A 19169-nucleotide genomic window follows, 5' to 3' on the forward strand; every position below is an offset into this window, starting at 1 on the left:
GTTACGACACTACCAAAAAGTTAATATTTTTAGTGTAAACACAGAGTGAAGTGAGTGCATCGATGCCCCTTCTGGCCAATCACAGACATTTCGGTTGAGCTCCTACACAGCTCATGCTGATATGCTCTCTCATTGGCTGCAGCTAGTCACTACATCTGACCGCACACGGAGTCGGCCGGCTGGTCTGGAATATTTAGCATGCTAGATATTGGGTTTTCGTCTGCAAGGTGTTGGCGACACGTCAGCAAGCCTCTTTGATGTGTCGTTCAGTAGTTCACACATAAAGACTGCCAAGCACCCCCCGATCACAGCCTGATCTGTCGGCAAGCTTGTTAACTTCCAAATTGGGCTCAAATCAGGCTTAAAATCTTGTATTGTGAACTAGGCTTTAGCTTAAGCGAAATTAGCTTGAAGTGAAAAACATCCCATGAGTAAACTAGAGTGAGTGATGTAGTGAACCCAACATTAGACCCCTTCAAAATGTTTTGATTAGTTGAGAAGAGTGATGACATCTATTTTTTGTTTTTCTAAAACGTACCTGTTCGTGAAGAGACTGAACTTTCACTTCAGAATTTCCACGCTGAACGACCAATTTCTCCTGCCCTAATGGGGAGATGTTTTGCAATCCTTCATTTGAACTTAACAACGGTTTGTTTTCAGTGTTCATTAAATGTGAGGCACCATCTTGTTTAGCACCAGTGTCTTCACACAAGTGTTTCAGAGTTGATTTCAACTCTTCATTCTTTTGCTGAACATTCAGTAGCTCTTCCTTTATCGCGTCTCCCTGTAGAGCCAGCTCTGAATTCTGCGCCTTCATCACATTTAGCTCAAGCTGAGCTGCTTGTAATTCCTTTGTAACTCGTTCGAGCTCCTTGATATCATCCGTGGAATGTTCTGGAACGTCATTTTGGCAGTTAACAACATTCAACTGTTTATCTTGCAAGACAGAACTTGATTTCTCATCAGTTACATCAGAAAGTATTGGTGTATTTGAAGCTGTGCTATAATTTGAAGTGTCTACAGACGCTTTAGAAGTTTCAGTCACTTGCAGCTGATCAGAAATCTCACTAGTGTTTGTTTGATCAATGTCCGGACTAACAGAAGCTTCAACAGGAAGCTGTACAGTAGGTTCTGAGACCTTCTTCTTCAAAACCGGTGGTGTATCATCACTAAACATTTCATGGTCACTTATACTCGTGTTGCTGAAGACTGAATCACAGCTTAGTTCTCTTGAGATCTCTGTAGATAGTTCAGGAGGTATAGAGAGATCATCCGTCCTCATCTGTTTTTCTTCAAGAAAACAGATTTTAACCTGACATTTTTGCAGTTCCTCTGCCTGCTTCTGGAGAACACACTCTTTATCCTCTAACTCGCTCAACAAGTTGTCAATGTGCTTGCTCTGGCTTTCAAAAGCTTGGGTTAGCTGCTTGGTCTGAGTGGTCACTTGCTTCTGTAGTTCCTCCAGCTTTCTTTGAGATACTTTTGCCTTCTCAGACTCTCTGTCTCGGGCAGCTCTCAAGCGTTCCACTTCCAAAACTAAAACCGTAGAGCTGTCCATATCTGAAGCTTCTGAACTCAATGCTCGAGCCCTGTCCATATCTGAAGGAGTGGTCTTTGGTTTAGTTTGTGCTTCAAGGTCCATAATCAGCTCAATTGTTTTAGCCTCATTGCTGACCATTGTGTTCTGAAGATTCACAGAAAACTCTTGAATTCCTGGAGGAGGAATCAAGTCTTTGTTTTCGGTAAGAGCAGCATTCTGATCACTGTTTTGGTGGTGTTCGAGATGTAAATATGTGAGTGGAAGATTGTCTTTTGATATCTTCTCTTCCAAACTCGTAGACTTACGAAGAATGTCCAGCTCTTCTTGAAGCTGTGCAATCTTTAGTCCTTCCTCGCTTCTGATCAGCTTCCTTTCCTCCAATTTCTCCCGCTCCCTCTCCTCCCGTTCCTGTGCAAGCTTTAGCTGAAGGTCTTGCAGTTCCTTTTTGATTCCCATCATTTCTTCTTCCATGATGATCTCCTTTTGCTCCATCTCCTCCAAGACCTTTTTCAGCTGTGAATCTTCTTCCTGGTCATTCTCCTTCGTGTTCTCAGCTTCTCTTTGTAGAGCATCAAGCATTTCTCTTAATTTTGAGCTCTCCTTCTTCTCTTGTTCCAGCTGAGTTTCCAATTTCACCAGGCTATCCTTGAGCTCCAGAGCTTTGGCACGTTGCTGCTCTGTCTGGGTTGAGTGTTTGCGACTCAATTGCTTCAATTTGGTCCTGGCCTCAGTTTCGGCTCTCCTCTGAGTTTCGAGATCCTCAAGTCGCTTCTGAAGGTCATATTTCACATCTCTAAGCTCATCTTGAAGCTCCGCATTCTCTTTCTTCAGATCTTTCAGAGTTGTAGCGTCATATTTTTCTATTTTACCTAATGTGTTGTCTAACTTTAGGTTGCAAGTGATGTCCGATTTACTTTTAGGCATCGTGCCCCTGGTTGGGTCAGACGTGAAGGAGTCCGTATCCACATCTTCAATACCTGTGTCTTGTTCCATCACTGAGGTGTCTAAATCAATCTCAGTCAGTTTCAGAGAGCCACTTGGAAGTGTTCGGACTCCTTTACGCTTTTGGGATTTCTCCTCCGACTCAAATTTCTCAATGTGCTCTGAGTCTATGCCCTCTCCTGGCTCTCTACCGGAAGGATACTTCATTCTCTCCTCTTCTCTTGTTCTCCCTGTATTAGGGGCTCTTTTTCTCTGAGAGGAGTCATTGAAGGGAGGAGAGCGGTCGTGATGGAGGGAAACACAAGGGGAGAAGGAGTCTCCAGCTGAGCTAAAGTTAGGGGCAGCAACAGGTGGAGGAGGAGCAGCCAGCTGAGCTATAGAAAAGATATATAAAAATATATATATATTAGAATAAGAGTAAATTATTATGCTATTATTTGGCAAGTACAGCGCCAATAAAACAAAAACCCTCATACCCCTTTGAAATAATTCCCTTTATTTGTCATACCGCCTGAAATCAAATCACAATCCAAATACTTTTCCATCATTTGAAATGTTTTTGTAGCCTTCTTCAAACCTGGGCCTTTTAAACTTTATCCTGAAGGACTTTTGAAGGCAGGGGGTAATGAGAGTAGAAGTATAGATTTTTACAGGGTATGATTATTTTCTATGGGATTTTTTTTAGGTAATTAGAAAGAAAAAAGAAAAACCCCTTTTACTGGGGTAATAACATTTGTAAAGCATACACATAAAACTGCATTTTTTCATAATTGCAGCAATAAAAATATAATAAAAATATGCAATACGCAGACTCTCTAGTTTTTGCGAATTTACAACTGCTGAATCCAAAGCAAAATCAACAAAAAAGTTGCAAATTTTTATGATCCTGCAAAATTCTTGATTTAAATGCAAAATAATCGCAAACAAATTAAATAATCTCATAAAACATCCAATTCCAAACCATTTAATCAAATTAGATTTATTTATGTTTGTTTTACATGACTTATAGACGTTGCATTCACAGCGTACGTGATGTATTTAAGTGTTTCTCGAAACATGACATCTCACCTGCACCTTACAAACCTAACATTACATGGAATTTGGGGGGGGGGGGGGTGTTTTACAGCCTGTGCAGTAAGCAGAAGCGGATGAAGTGTGAGTGATTTACATGTGAAGTCAATGCACAGATGCAATTAGACATCCTGTGGCGCAACTCGAGTTAATAACATGGCGCAAATTGGGCGTTTTGTGCACTTGATGCGCTTCAGACTGCAAAAGAAAGTGGAAGCAAACATCTAACAAACAGAGCAATGAAACAAACAGAAAAGCAAGCAGCTTACAATGATGGAGATTAGTTCAATGGTGACGGCTCCTAGACGTGGCCAAATTGAAGGACATTATTTGTGCTTTACATGCATGGCTGTTTGCCTATTATGATCAGAGTCAAATCGATAAATGAATTCACTTAAATTAACTCTTTCCCTGCCATTGACGAGTTTTACAGCAATCTGTGTTTTAAGTGTATTACGGTAGCAGACATGATGTCAGATGTTATACAGCCTTTCTTTGGCTTAATCCATACTGTTTTAGATGTTGTCTTGACAATTTATATATATATATTTAGTGCAAGTTAATGCATTTAACTATGTTAAACATGTATGGTCTTATGACTTATGGGTCTACTGCTTTGGCTTTAAATATACTATTTTATGATGGAACACTGTCAAAGTCTGGACAGAAGGGGGAGGCAAACACATGAGACTGTGTGTAACAGAGCAAGACCAACATATCCAAACACTGTTCTCTTCCCAGATGATATTCTTTACTGACGTACCTTGCAGTTCTTTAATAAGCTTGAGTGCCTCAGCAAGCTCTTCAGTCAAGCGCTTCACTTCTTCCTGTAGAGCTTTCTCCTGTTTTTTCATCTGCCCCAGAGAAACAGTGAGACTCTCACAATCCCTCAGCGCCTCCTACAGGACAACATGAGCAGTGCAGGCCCAGAACACATTTGTCAATAAAGATCAATGATTAAACTCACACAAAAAGCCATAAAACTACAATAAAGAACTGCATTGTTTTAACAAACAGATTTTCAAGAGCAAAAGAGCAATGAGAATCCACAAAAGTGTTCAGGGTGAGGTATGCAAGAGAAAGACACATGGCTAAATACACTAAATTCAAGTATTTAAGTAGGAATCGTGATCTGCATGTTACACTACACTACACTTTGATTGGTTCAAACACAGATGTCAAAGCCACTTCCTGGAGGGCCTCAGCTCTGCACAGTTTAGTTCCAACACTAATTAAACACACTTGATCAAATTAAGTTATTCAGGCTTGCTTGAAACTTAGAGGTAAAGCTGCGGTCACACTGCACTTTTCTCCCTATAGACTTCCATTCATACGCACGCAAATGCATCAGACCGGCAACACAAGCTCCTATGACGGGTTTCGCAGTTCACCGAGTTGGAAAGTTCAAGCTTGGTGAACTTTGACCTGCGAAATCGCATCACTTGACTGCGTGAGACCAATCGAGGATCAAAACATCAAGCATTTCTCTCAATTTTGAGCTCTCCTTCTTCTCTTGTTCCAGCTGAGTTTCCAATTTCACCAGGCTATCCTTGAGCTCCAGAGCTTTGGCACGTTGCTGCTCTGTCTGGGTTGAGTGTTTGCGACTCAATTGCTTTAATTTGGTCCTGGCCTTAGTTGCGGCTCTCCTCTGAGTTTCGAGATCCTTAAGTCGCTTCTGAAGGTCATATTTCACATCTCTAAGCTCATCTTGAAGCTCCGCATTCTCTTTCTTCAGATCTTTCAGAGTTGTAGCGTCATATTTTTCTATTTTACCTAATGTGTTGTCTAACTTTAGGGTGCGAGTGATGTCCGATTTACTTTTAGGCATCGTGCCCCTGGTTGAGTCAGACGTGAAGGAGTCCGTATCCACATCTTCAATACCTGTGTCTTGTTCCATCACTGAGGTGTCTAAATCAATCTCAGTCAGTTTCAGAGAGCCACTTGGAAGTGTTCGGACTCCGATGACCTCTCTGGACAGAAATTTAAAATATGGAGCAATCGCTCACTTTTTTAAATGTCTAATCATCTTGTTTAATCCCGCCCCTTTTCGCAGTGCTGTACGACAGACTTTCGCAAGCTCAAACTCTAGTGTGACTGCGGCATTAGTGTGTTGAAGCAGGGTTGAAACAAAACTGTGCAGGGCTGCGGCCCTCCAGGAACTGGCTGTGACACCTGTGGGTTAGAACATTTGATGAGAAATTGAAGCTTGAGGTGACGTCAAACAAATCGTTGATCCATTTAGGCGGAAGTGACAAACTGCAAGCTTTGGATGTTTATATCTTCTCAATGCAAATGCAATGCAGTTTTTTAGCTTATAAATAAACATACTGATACGAATATCTATCATACTTTAATTTGATCTCATGGGAACTTTAAACACCATAAAAGCTTTGAGACATTATAATACATGACTCAAATATTACACGCACACCATTTAAAAACGGAGTGCTTAAACCCAAGCCCCGGTGCAAAACAGAAGTCATAACAAGATAACAGTGCTATATCTGAGACAGCATTCAGCTGAGTCAGTAACTGTATTGTTGCACTGGGATCTTCATATGTGTGTGTGTGTGTGTTCCAACAATGAATGTATCCCTTTGGTTAGTGTGTGAGCTAGCTATAAACTTCTGTTCGGAAGATTGATGTTAGTAATAAATATCTATAATGTAAAGAATTGTCAAAATAAATGATAATCTTTTGAAAATGAAGTATGGTTGAAAATGCATGAACGTTTTTAAAAACGAAATCAGCATGCTGGATTTATTTCTGAAGGATTACGTGACACTGAAGATTGGAGCAATGAGGCCTAAAATCTACATTGAGTCACAAGAATAAACTACTTTATAAAAATTCTTATATTTATCAAAATATTTCACAATATTACCATTTTAATGTGTTTTTTTAATCAATTTGATGCAGCATTGGTGAGCATTAAAAACTTGCTTGTGTATTTTCGGGGACATTCTCAATAAGGAAACGAATAAAACTGTTTATGCACATTGTATTTTGTAGGGTATATAGCCTATAGTAACAATATAAAGTTTAATTTATCTTTCAAGTGAAAAACTTCATTTAAATAGTAAGTGAATGTTGAGTGCTGTCATAAAGTGAAGGACCTGTTTGTTTCTCATTCTTCTGACTGAATCTTCTTTCTTACTTTGATCAATTTGTGCCTTATGACAGGTTAAAATGGCAGCAAAAACAACATTTGCTTGGTGGTCAGTGCCAATTTGCCAGCCTCTTATAATTATAGGTAGCTTTGCCTTATCAAGCAGACACAGACAGGTGACCTGGATTGGACTTTGACAATGCCTTTCAATAACACACTTGTTAAAGTTACCCAAGCATTTTTATTATATTTTGAAGCACAGAGGCATGTCTGAATGAACCTTGGTGTGTTTAGTCATACATACAGACAGACACATCCTTTTTTAAAAGCCGTTTTTTATGAGAATTAATGGTTCTGACAACAGTGAGGAACAATTCCAGTTGATTCCCATGAAAGCCTTTTGTATTTCTATTTGTGTGCATAAAGCATAATGTCACCAAACTGTTGCCAACTGTCAGTTTCTCCATATGCTAAGTGCAAATGCACAATAAATTAATAATTTTTGGTTATTCAACAAAGTAAATATTCCATCCCAAAAACAGAAATACAGTGGTCCCTGGTTTTTCGCGGGAGTTACGTTCTAAAAATCTGCAATAGGCAAAATCCACGAAGTAGTCAGCTTTATTTTTTACAATTATTATAGATGTTTTAAGGTAATAAACCCCTCACTTCACACTTTATGGACTTTTCTCAGACAGGCATTGACATTCACACTTCTCTCTCTTGTTTAAACACTCTCAAAGTTCAAACCTTCTTAGAAAAATAAGTCCAGTTTTATAGAATGGAACCAAAGATCAAAACCATTTGATCTTCATTTATTTATTCCATAATGGCGCCCAACAGCCTCGTAACTTCTACCTTTTTTTAGCATGTCCAGAACTTTTTCTGCGATGGTTAGCATCTCCTCTGCCTTTTGAGTGTGGTGTTACCGCAGGTGCCTTTGAGGATGCAGAAAGTTTCGTCGACATTGTGGGGAGAAAACTTGCAAATGTACAGTACAGCACTTCAGAGTCACACTGCTAGTGATTGAAGATATATGTCAATTTTGCAAACTGTACACATTCTGTACTGTACAGGAGACACGGCACAGAGAAGTGATTGACAACGGTCTACAGCCAGTCAGGACGCAGAACACAATGACTGTAGAAAAAAAAAAAGCATGTCAAATTGCACGAAAACAAAACAAACAAACAAACAAAAAAAACGATGAAACTGTGAGGCCCCGAAAGGTGAACTGCTTTATAGAGAAGGACCACTATATCTGATCATTGCTCAAATCACCATATATACTACACTCGCATCACCAAGGCAATAATTAGCTCGTTTTTATTACATTCCCAAGAACTCTGTTATAGGCAACAACCACCATATTTGTGCTGACTGAACTGGATCAGCTCAAAATTGAACGATTAAACATAGAGAAGCACTCAGCCTGATTAGTTTAAAAAAACTAAACTAAATGGTTAAATTTTTCAATGATGAATTATTGTTTGAGCTCTAGCCTTCAGTGAAAGGTTGGGCGATGTCAACCAATTTGGCATCGTATGATGTCTAATGTAAACATTGCGATGGACAATGGCATCGCCGTCGTAAGCAGCGAATTAATTATTTATGAATAACTCCTTCATAATGAATGAATTATTTGTAGCCTACCGTTTCAACTACCTGACTCGCATGGTCTTTTTTTTACCCATAACCAAATTATAAAGATAAGTTACAAATTGCCACCCGTCAATCAATTTTTCCACATGCATGAATAGGCAGAGTGTTCTGTGTCATTATAATGGCGTCCACAAGCTTGGTTGGTAAAAAAGGTGTGCAACCAACAGGAACCAACCAACAGTATCTGAGGTTTTGTGGAATGTATAGTGGTATAGTGTGGAAGGAAGCCTTTTCAGAATCGCTTGATGAAACACCAACGTGGACATGTATCGTTTTCGTTCTAAAATGGCATTTTAAAACTAAGATGTATTCGTGTAAACGGGGCTGTGTTTTTTTTTTTTTTTTTCGCTAGCCGGTTGCTGCTGCGATGTGGGCGAAGCGGAGGATCGCGATGTTGGCTTAGCATCGTGATGTCTATTAGCCATCGGCAATGAATGATGGCATTGTCTATCGACCCAACCCTACTTCAGTGTCACACAATCCTTCCAAGATCCTCCTAATTATGTTCTCAAGAAAACATTATTATTAAATGTTAAAAATAGAATTGATGATGATAAAATTATTGGATAAATGCTCAAAAGAACAACATTTATTTGAAATACAAATCAATAAGTTCTAAACTGATCTAAATGTGCTGGCCACAGTACAGCAAAACTATAATATAATTTTGGCCTTTGTCCACACAACATTGGCGTTGTCAGTGTCCTGAAACTATTTTTTTGGATGATGGATTACATAGTAGAAAAACCTCAAAACCTTACCCTTCATGTAGCCATATAGATAGGCAAAATGCTACTTTTTTTGGAAATGATAACACAGAACCACGTGACTAGAAGAAGGGAGAACCATAAATGTAACAACCAGTAACAATAACACTGGTAGATTACATACATATTAAGTTATTTAGAAGTATTACAAATATTATTACTAGATACTAAGTTTACTAGAATTATAAAAAAAATAAATAAATCTATTAATGCTGTATCAACTAGACCAGTGGTGTTTAACCTGTGAGCCATGACGGTATTGCAGGCATTTTATAGAAACAGAAACAGTAATAATAATTTGTTACTATGCATTCAATATTTGATTGTCGCTGATTGGTTTAACAATATGCCAATTAGAATAATTTGTTGCATAGACGGCTATAGGCATGGAACGATAACCGTGTTCAAGGTATACCATGGTTTGGAAAAGTCAAGGTTTTAAAATCGCCAAGATTTTCTGTAATACCGCTCCTAAGGTATGTGTTAGATTTTTCATTTATGTTTTTTTTTTAGGACAACAGTATCTCCAGCAGAAAAAAATCTCCAAAGATGCCCTTTTAAATTGTAAACAAATCTGTGTTTTTGAAATTAATGAAAATAGTGGAAGTCAATTAATCTTTTAAATCATTTAGCCTGACATGTTTACTGCTCCAAAATATTATAAATCTTTCAAAAAATAAAATATATTGTTTTCAAGGGGGAAAAAAGTTTTAGTTTTTACCCAGACATTTAAAAAGAATATATTTTAGAGCCATAATTACAATACCGTGATACCATGATATTTTTATGCAAGGTTAGCATTCCATCAGAATTTTATACCAGCCCATGCCTAGACGGCTATCAATGGGTCCAGCGCTCCTGTTCTCTGCCGGTTTTGACTGCTCGGCTGTCCTGAGATTTGCATTCGGAAAACCTGATGCAACCCAGATAAGATTTGATAGGTGAATGCTGCAGCATATATGCACAATGGTGCAGATTGTAAGAGACTTGTGTTTGTGCAGGTTGCGGGCACTTAAAATTATCTGTGAGACTCCCATAAAAATGGAAATATTACATTTTTTAAAAAAAAAATGGCTAACCATTGGCAAGTTTACCCAATAAAGACAGTTAACTGAGTTATGTCTGAGTAATTACCAACCCGCCACAAATAGTGGGTTCATTTAAAAATTACAGAGGGCCATGAGTTTGGGAACTACAGAACTAGACGATGGGATGGGACTGTGCTTTCGGAAGTGCATTTGCCATCACCCTCTTGCTGTGTTAATGTCAATACTCTGCATTCCACATTTATAATTTCTCTTAGTTACTAACATTATCTTCAGCAGGTACAGTGAAAACTAATGGTGGACAGCTGCTTCTCACTCAGGGCTGTTTATGCTAATGAGCAACCGATAGTCACTAATGGGCGGGGCTTTCCCCTCTGCTGAAATATACAAAGAAATAATATCAATCAAGCGTTTCTGCAGACTGTTTTTATCAAGTGTGATTATGAGATTAGAATGAATAAATTGTTTCCATTACAGGCTGGCTATATCCACACACTATGGCCACACAACTGTTTAAACCTCTTTTAAAAGTGAAGTTTCAAGCTTTAACCCATTTAATTTCTTGAAACAATACATGTATCTTTAAGAGTCACAAAAGAAGAACAAAAACCAAGATTGCTTCCATCTGGACGTAGCCTCATTTTAAGTGTCTCAGGTCATTGTGATTGTGTGTGCTGTTGTACCGTGAGTTTTGCCTCAGTTTGTGCCTCTCTCTTCTGACTCTCTTTCAGGTCAGCCTCTGTGTTCTTCAGTTTCCCTTTCACATCCTCCAGATCTCGCTCCACACTCTGCTTCTGCAAACACACCTGAGAGATAAAGACAGCGAGGAGAGGATTACAGGGTGTGCAAAGAGAAAGAGCCAGATCTTCATCCTGTCCTGTTTGTGGAGGATGGAATCATGTCATTCGTTTCATGCAGGACGCCACACAAACCCATGTTATAAGAACTATGACAAACAAATGGTGAGATTTATTCATGGAACGTCAAAATGCAAATCCTCCTTCTCTTGTTTTGCAGTTCGACCAGATGATGTGCACACCATGCAACACTTGAAGATTTGAATCCAAAGGCTTACTCATGGAAATCAGACACTCATGCAAACCACACATTTGAAATGTGTCTGTGTACACTTAAACAGAGAAATAAAAACAGATTAATAATAATGTCAAACATATTAACCCTCAAGCACATTACATTTTGAAGCCCTGTATATTCCTGCTATTCTCAGGTGTGATCACAACCTTTTTTTAAGCAAATGTTATATCCAATGACATTTTCAGATTTTTGAACAGTTTTTTGTACACCCAAGTAAGTAAAATATGCATGTTATGCTTCTTTAATATTTATCTTTCAAGTCCAAAACCATTCCAGCAAGTTCAGAATAACAATACAAAATAAATGGCAATAGTTTTCAATGGGGGCGGGGGTGTGGTGGGCGTTGTGTGTATGTAAGACAGAGTGTGAGATTGTTTGAGCAATGAACATGTTGTTTAATTTTAGCATTCCCAATTAATTTCCTATAGGACAAATTATGACGTTGGACTTATGACTGTGCGTGTGACTCTGAGGGCTCTATTTTGATGACCCATTCGCAAAGTCCAAAGCCCAGGGCGCAAATGCATTACGGGCGTGTCAGAATCCACTTTTGCTATTTTAAGGACGGAAAAATCTATTTTGCGGTTTACTTTCACTTTCACTCTCGTGGATAAGGAAACTCGTTGTACGCACAGACATCTATTAGTCTATAAATAATTAATTTTGTTTGTTAAGCACAAATATTGGTTTCAAAACTATTTCTAAATTCAGTTCTAATTTTTAGCAAAAGAAAAAATGAACAATAATATCGTAGTGTGGTCAAAAAAACGGAGTTATATCCAAATACACAAGCTGTGCCCCATATGGTCCAAAACCTGACAGGTGGGCAAATCTAAGCTTGTTTTTAATAAAAGAAATATAAATATGCAAATAATAAACAATACTGCTACTAATAATAACATTATACAAAAGCAAATTGTTATGAATAAACTGAAAAAGCCCTCAGAGATAAAGAAGGCATGAAAGTATGGTTTTTATATGTATGTAGCGAGAAAATCATAATTTTTGTAATATTTTAATCCTTTAATTCTTTTTCATTTGTAAAGATATTTGCAAATTGCTGTACACCCTGTGTGTATTAAGCAATAGAAACCTTTGATCTGGTCTACTGAACCGTCTATTTAAGTTCCTCAAAATAGCAACGCGCCAGCAATGCGCCTCCTTTTTTAGACCAGAACGCCTACGGGCACACATGAGCGCAAACGCGTTTGCTATTTAAACAGCTTGGCGCAAGAGTCGTTTTGATGTTTTGCACAACACTGTTTAAATAGCAAACGCGTTTGCGCTCATACTTTCCCATTCATTTCAGCTCTATTGGATTTTCTGTTTTCTAGGGAGTCTAACAATATTCAGGTACAGAAATTAAATAATAACAATGCAAAAGTGTTTTTTCTTACTTTGCTTAGTCTCGATTCTAGTCTAAATATATATATATATATATATATATATATATATATATATATATATATATATATATATATATATATATATATATATATATATATATATATATATATATATAAACATTTAGAGCATGTAAAAATATGGTTTAGTTTTCACCTTTAAAAAATTAAATCATAATTATGAGTTTGCGTTAAACTTCAGAGGTTTTCATTTCAATAAGCTAAATTATCTGCCAATAGAATAAGAAAAACAACTTTATTTTCACTTTAAAAAGTAGATATATGGACTAGGATCAAGAAAAAAAAAAAAAAAAAAAAAAAGAGTTAAGAAAACCTTTTTTTTTTTCCAGAAATCATATAAATAATTATATACAACTCATCTTTGCTACACCTCCAAACATCATTTTTGTGTCCAAATATTTTTTACTCTTGAAATGCTCAGTCACTGGCCTTAAAAACACATACAAACTAATGAGAAACTTTCACTCTATTATGGTTAAACTTAGCAGTGAGGTCAACTGTAATTCAGATTTAACATTGCAGATCCTGTGATGTGACTATTGTGGAGGCGCACATTGTGATATCGATGCTGAAACGATATATTGTTGCAACCCTGGCTCAGACGGCAAACTTAGAAAAAGTCTGCTCAGATTAAGAAAACTATTTAAAATATATATGTATACAGTATGTTAAATATTTTTGCCCAGAAATGTCCTCTAGCATGCTTGAGGGTTAAACAGCACACTTCATTAACCTTAAAGGCATAGTTCACCCAAAACTGAAAAATCTGTCAATGTTTAAATCACCCCACATTTCTCATAAATCTGTTTATTCATACCATTTGAGTTTATTCAGCTGAACAAACATATTTTTTTTTAAATGCTGGAAATCTTCTTTTGTGTTCAACAAAATAAGGCAACTCATAAAGGTTTGAGACCACTTGAGAGAGAGTAAATGGTGAATAAATTTAGATTTTTGGTGTGAACTATCCCTTTAAATGATCATGTACTTTGCATTAGTTTATGTCCCACCAGGATGGAGACCTCTATGGATCTCTGCATTTACTTTTCAACTCTTATTGCAATACACAGTATCGTATCAACACTATAAAAGAATGACTAATTCTACACAAGCAGTAAAACAGGGCTTTTTCCTTCAATGCCAAAACTGCATCGATCAGTGAACTATACATCTAAGTGTGGCATGTTGCTACCCCTGGTTCATCTACACATCTCCTAGTACTCATATTACCGAAGGACAAAGGCATTTCTGAAAGCACCATGCTATGAGATTCAAACAGACATCACACAGAGATTGCGACACTGACCTTCGCTTTAGTGTCCTCTGATGAGGAAAAACAGAAAGAGAAAGAGGGAACAGCAGTGTGTGAGAAAACATGAGCAGTGGGAGCATGAGAGACTGAGACAGAGGTGACATTAGTGCATTGACCAGCGGACAACCGGCCTGGAGCTCCCATGAGACAAAGCACAAGAGTCAGAGAGAATACAGAGAGAGAGACAGAGGAAAAGGACAGAAAGCAGAAGACGGTTTAATCTAGGCTGTTTTTAGCCTGGAAAAATGTTGTTTCCGCAAACTACAAATAAAAATGACTACATTTAAGAAAACAGAAGTGAATAGAGACAAGTGATGTGATGGCGGTCTAAACACTAATCTAGTTGGTTAATCAAGATATACCATGGTTTGTAGTGGTGCACCAATGTTTCTGCTAACAAAAATGTTGAGTTTTAGCCTGGAATGATTTAGATGGGCAAACAGTGATGTTTAAATAGGACTTCTCTTTTTTTGGTGTATTTTGAATGTTCAGTGAATATTTTGAGCAGCTAACCTGCTTGCATAACTGTGCGTTCACAATGAAGGTGGTGAGAGCGTCCAAGTAGCCGGAAGTCATTCATTTTCAATGGGAGTCTGTGACAATAAGCGGTGAGTCTTTGCCGGCGTGGGCTTCGAGGAGAGTTGAAATCAAGTCAACTTTATGTTATGACGCGATTCTGTGGCACCGCTTGAGAGAATTCCAGAGAACACAGTCCTGTAAACTTTGGTTTTGACCACAGTTGTTCCCAAGGATTTGAATATTGCAGTCAGGTGCGCCACTGGTCCCAACGGGCCCTCTGACAAGTTATCGTCGATGAAAATGAAGAACGGGGTCGGGGGAGGGTGTAGGGACGGGTAGAGGTGGTGAAATCGTGGTTCAAAGTTAACAGCGGGGGGTGGGGGGGGGGGGGGGGGGGGGGGGGGGGGGTTGAGGGGGGTGATCGCGTTTGACAGTTAAGAGCGGGGTGGGGGGGGGTTATCGCGTTTGAAAGTGTAGAGGGAGGGGGGGGATTGGTTGAGAACGCGGATGCAAGTGAAGAGCAGAGGGGGGGGGGACGGGGTGTAGGAGCAGGCCCTTGATAATGTCTCTAGGGGTCCCCTAAATGTTTGGGCCCTTAGAATCATCCTAATTTACCCCCACCAGTGGCGCCCCTGATTGCAGTCACCCGATTTCTAGTTATTTATGATGTTTTCTTACAGGGACTTAAATAAGAAAAAAGTTACTGGTGAGTTACTGATGTGCATTAATGCTATTTCTGTTTTTTTTAAAAAGCGGGAATCTCATGCTAACTATAACGACAGTGCAAAACAGCATTGCTTCGTCAGAATATTTCAGACATATGAACATATTGGAAAAGTGAAGCAAAGCCAAACCACATGAAACTACATGATTTTCCATAGTTAAATGAATTTGATAAAAGGCGCGCAACATTTTCAAGAAATCACATTATTTATGTGGGAATGTAAGTGATTTGCGGATATGCTGTAACGGGCCCTTTAAATACGAGAACAAATGCAGTGAATTTTGATGCTCTCGCCACCAGAGCTGTGAAAGCAGACAGCATTGTCACCTGGGCAGCCAGAGCAAACTTTGACGCTCTGACCGCCTTCAGTGTGAACGCACAGTAAGGCTTTTGCTTGGTTAATTTGAAAAAGAAACAAAGTCTCAATTTTCTTTTAACGTAGCGTGAGGAGGATTCTTAAAAAAAAAGTAGTAAACAGATTAAGCAGAGTAAACACTGCACAAGGATGAAACTTTACAAGGTGCACGTGTTGACTGCCTACGTTCACACACATTACCAGTAAACTTTAGGTCTTAGCACTCATAAGAGTTACATGTTACTGAGCAGTTACTGGGGGATTCAGTGTTGCTAGAAAGCTGTTAATGTGTAAAAAGTTAGTTCTGAATTGTAGGACCCTGTTAGGGTTTTCAGGAGGTTGTCTAACAGCCTAAAATAAAAGTACAGTTTTTTTTATTGTTTTTTTTATTACCCAAGTAATGTTTAACAGATCAAGAAATCTTTATAGTCTATTTTATTTTTCTTATTTTATCTTATTTCTTTTAGTTTGGTTATTAAAAATATTTTTAAGCACTGTTGTCCAATGACTTAACTAATTAACCTAGTTAAGCCTTTAAATTGCACTTTAAGCTGAATATGAGTATCTTGCAATAATTATATAAATATTATGCACAGTCATTCTGGCAAAAACCGGTGTTTGAAATGTGTATTTTTATTGAATAGCACTTGGAAAATATACATAAAAATGAATTCATAAGAAGGCTATCTTTTTTCAATCAAATTCTTAAACCATGAGTACAATGTTTTAAATTTTATGAAATTTTTTTTTTTTTTAATTCAAGGGAAAAAAGACTAAGCTAACAAGCGAAAAGGGGATGAAAAAAAATCGTAAATTATTTTTTAAAAAAGTACTTTTTCATAATTTATAACTTTTAAAGTAAAAAAGTGAATTTTTCATGTTTATAAATGCGTCCGTATGCCATCATAATTTTAGAATCGTTTGAATGACTTAAGAGTGCTTTCACACCTGTTTTGTTCCGAAACAGGGATTCAAATTGTTACAATGTTGCACTTTGTACTTGGTGTGGTTTGCTTTCACACGGCAAAGTTTCTAAGCGGACCAAAGTGCTAAAACAAGTCACGTGCGAGTAAACTCTCCTCACATTGGTCAGAGTTTCACGGTTTATTTTGGAGAGTCCCACTCAGCTGTCATGCGTACTTATTTTAATTTATGGCAATGAGCAACAATACATTATAAGCGGAAAGCTGTTCTTTAATTTTGAATTGTGACACCCATAGACATCGTCACCAAGTATAAATCAGAGGTAAGACCATCTCATACACAGCCCTTGGCTAGAATTATGCATTACAGCCTTTACATTAAAGAGAGACATAACAGATAAACCAAGACTGCAGTTCGGTCAGTTTTTCTAACGGATAAACAGCTCTCGTTAGCTTAGCATGCTTTCATTTTCATATTTGACATGAAACGCACATTTACCGGTAGGAATGATATCTTGCCTTACTCATAATTCTCTCTTCATATAGCCATAAATGCCTATTACATGTCTATAATACACTGTGATATAGCCTGGCTCGGATCGTTTTGCTTTCTCACTGCAATCGACTCAATCCAGAGTTTGTTTCAATCCAGTTGAGAGCACCTCATTCAGGCGATCTCGGACCAATTGATTTGGAGCGGATCCGAGCGCGATTGCTGGTTTCACATATGCCAAACGAACCGCGCTAACTGGGGAAACGAGACAGGTTCCGAAACAAAAGTCTTGGTGTGAAAGCACCCTAAGAATTTGACTGTGTGGATACATTATAATAAAAAAGGAAGCATACTTTGGCTTTTATGGTTGTCTAGAATTGTTGGACTAAGTAATAGCAGTTTCCAAAACCCTAAAAATCAAAAACACTGAGCAAAATCTGCAAATATTAATTTAGTCTCACTACAACTCTACACTATTTACATGAAGACTGAGCATCGGTTCAATATGGTCGTTCTCTATTTAGCACTGGTCAGTTTAGGTACCTTGTCGTACTGAGCCTGCAGTGTGTTGTGAAGTGTCCTGGCCTGCTGAATCTCCTGGTTCAGTCTGTTGTTCTCCTGCTGATGCTGTTTCTCCAGAGCCTGCCTCTCTCTCTGCTGCTCCACCAGCTCCTACACAACACAAAACACAATTATTGTAGGACTAAGACCACTGGTGTAATGTAACGCAGTAATAATACTTTGTTACAGTTCTTAAGTATTATTTGCGAATATCTGTAGTTTACTTGAGTTTTTATTTTTCTGGCAACTTTTACTCGACTACATTTCTATACAATAAATTTGATACTTTTACTCTGGTTTCATTTCATAGAAAGTAGTGAAAATGTAGCACAGGAACAAAGACTGCAAGTGAATTTGACGAATGCAGTGGTCTGCTGCATTATTTAAATTAGTTTGTGCATATGCAGTCAAGTGCTCACACTAGCTAGGCGGTTCTGAACAAGTCCATGCATTTCATGATAGCTAATGAATGATTATTATAATATTGATAATACTCCATAATAAGACTGATAGCGGCACCTTTTTGTCCTGTAAAAAAAAAAAACTGAACAAACTGAAGATAGTGCCTCTAATGGCCCGTCAACATCAAATTTCTACTGAGTGGTACAGTACGGTTTGGTAAGCTTCTATGGCCGTTTCCACTGTCAAAAGGCATACCGAACCACTTTTTCGGCACTCTTTCGAAAGGGTACCTAAAGGCGGAGCTAGATGCGCAGCTGAACGTTATTGGTTTACAGAGAAACATCATTCGCTAACCCAACAAGCCAGAATGAAAACAAAAGAGCCGCCATGTTTAAAATACACAGCCGAGAGATTACAGCGTAAATATATCTACATTTAGTAACAAGCCATGATCGACGGGGCTCAAACAAACCTTGTCATCGTCTTGATGAACAGCCACAAAGCTAAAAGAAGAGCAGATTTACCCTGTGCCCCTTAGTTTTTTACGAACCAGTCTGAAGCGCGAGCGGTTTCACTTTCTTGCTAGGGCTCGCTGCGCGTCTATATCTGAAATAAACTTTTTGAGCTAATGATAATAATGTGGGCTTGATTATTGACGTGCTTTTGAAACCCGATCCTATCAGAAACTGACAAATGCGAGAGTGACGCACGAAAAAACAAAGGAGAAGCCGGAAAAAAGGAGCACATTATTTTTCAGCAAACGTGAACAGACTGCCATGTTTAACTATTATCATCACCTTTTGGACTATTATGAACTCAGAATGATGGAATTAACAGAGGATACATGTGCTGCTGAAGATTACAGATACAGATGAGAGGTCTGCTCTGACTGTGGGCTATATTTTGTGTTGTTTTTGAACCTAAATAAGGACTAAATGTATGCTTAGTGTAGTTCTTCTGTAGTTGGTAACACATCGGAGACTGTAAGGGGCTGTATGTGTTCATATATGTTGCATTTATTTATTTTATATAATTACAGATGGTACAGTTGGCTATTTCGGCTATAAAATAGCCATTTTAGCTATTTTAGAAAAGTTAGTAATAAACATTTCTACACAAGCATTTATGTGTATAAAGCATCTGTTTTGTGAGAAGTGCTTCTCATATGATATGTAAGCGACCCGTACAGCTTTACTGTAGACCTTTTCTAGAGCGAAAATGACG

The 19169-nt window shown here is 38.1% G+C and overlaps 1 protein-coding gene across 2 annotated transcripts in view; it reads right to left on the reverse strand.

The window, feature by feature from the left end:
• si:dkeyp-115e12.6 (centromere protein F) overlaps positions 1–19169 on the reverse strand; it is a 59809-nt gene that overhangs the window by 11222 nt on the left and 29418 nt on the right. For both annotated transcript variants that reach the window (XM_056471777.1, XM_056471776.1), the window contains exons 9-12: positions 17526–17654; positions 10821–10943; positions 4317–4452; positions 539–2856 (exon numbers count right to left, since the gene is read on the reverse strand). In XM_056471777.1, coding sequence (XP_056327752.1) covers positions 539–2856; positions 4317–4452; positions 10821–10943; positions 17526–17654 — 2706 coding nt within the window. The remainder of the gene's footprint in view (positions 1–538; positions 2857–4316; positions 4453–10820; positions 10944–17525; positions 17655–19169) is intronic.

The sequence above is a fragment of the Danio aesculapii genome, chromosome 14 (assembly GCF_903798145.1).
Source record: "Danio aesculapii chromosome 14, fDanAes4.1, whole genome shotgun sequence".
Taxonomy (NCBI): Eukaryota; Metazoa; Chordata; class Actinopteri; order Cypriniformes; family Danionidae; genus Danio; species Danio aesculapii.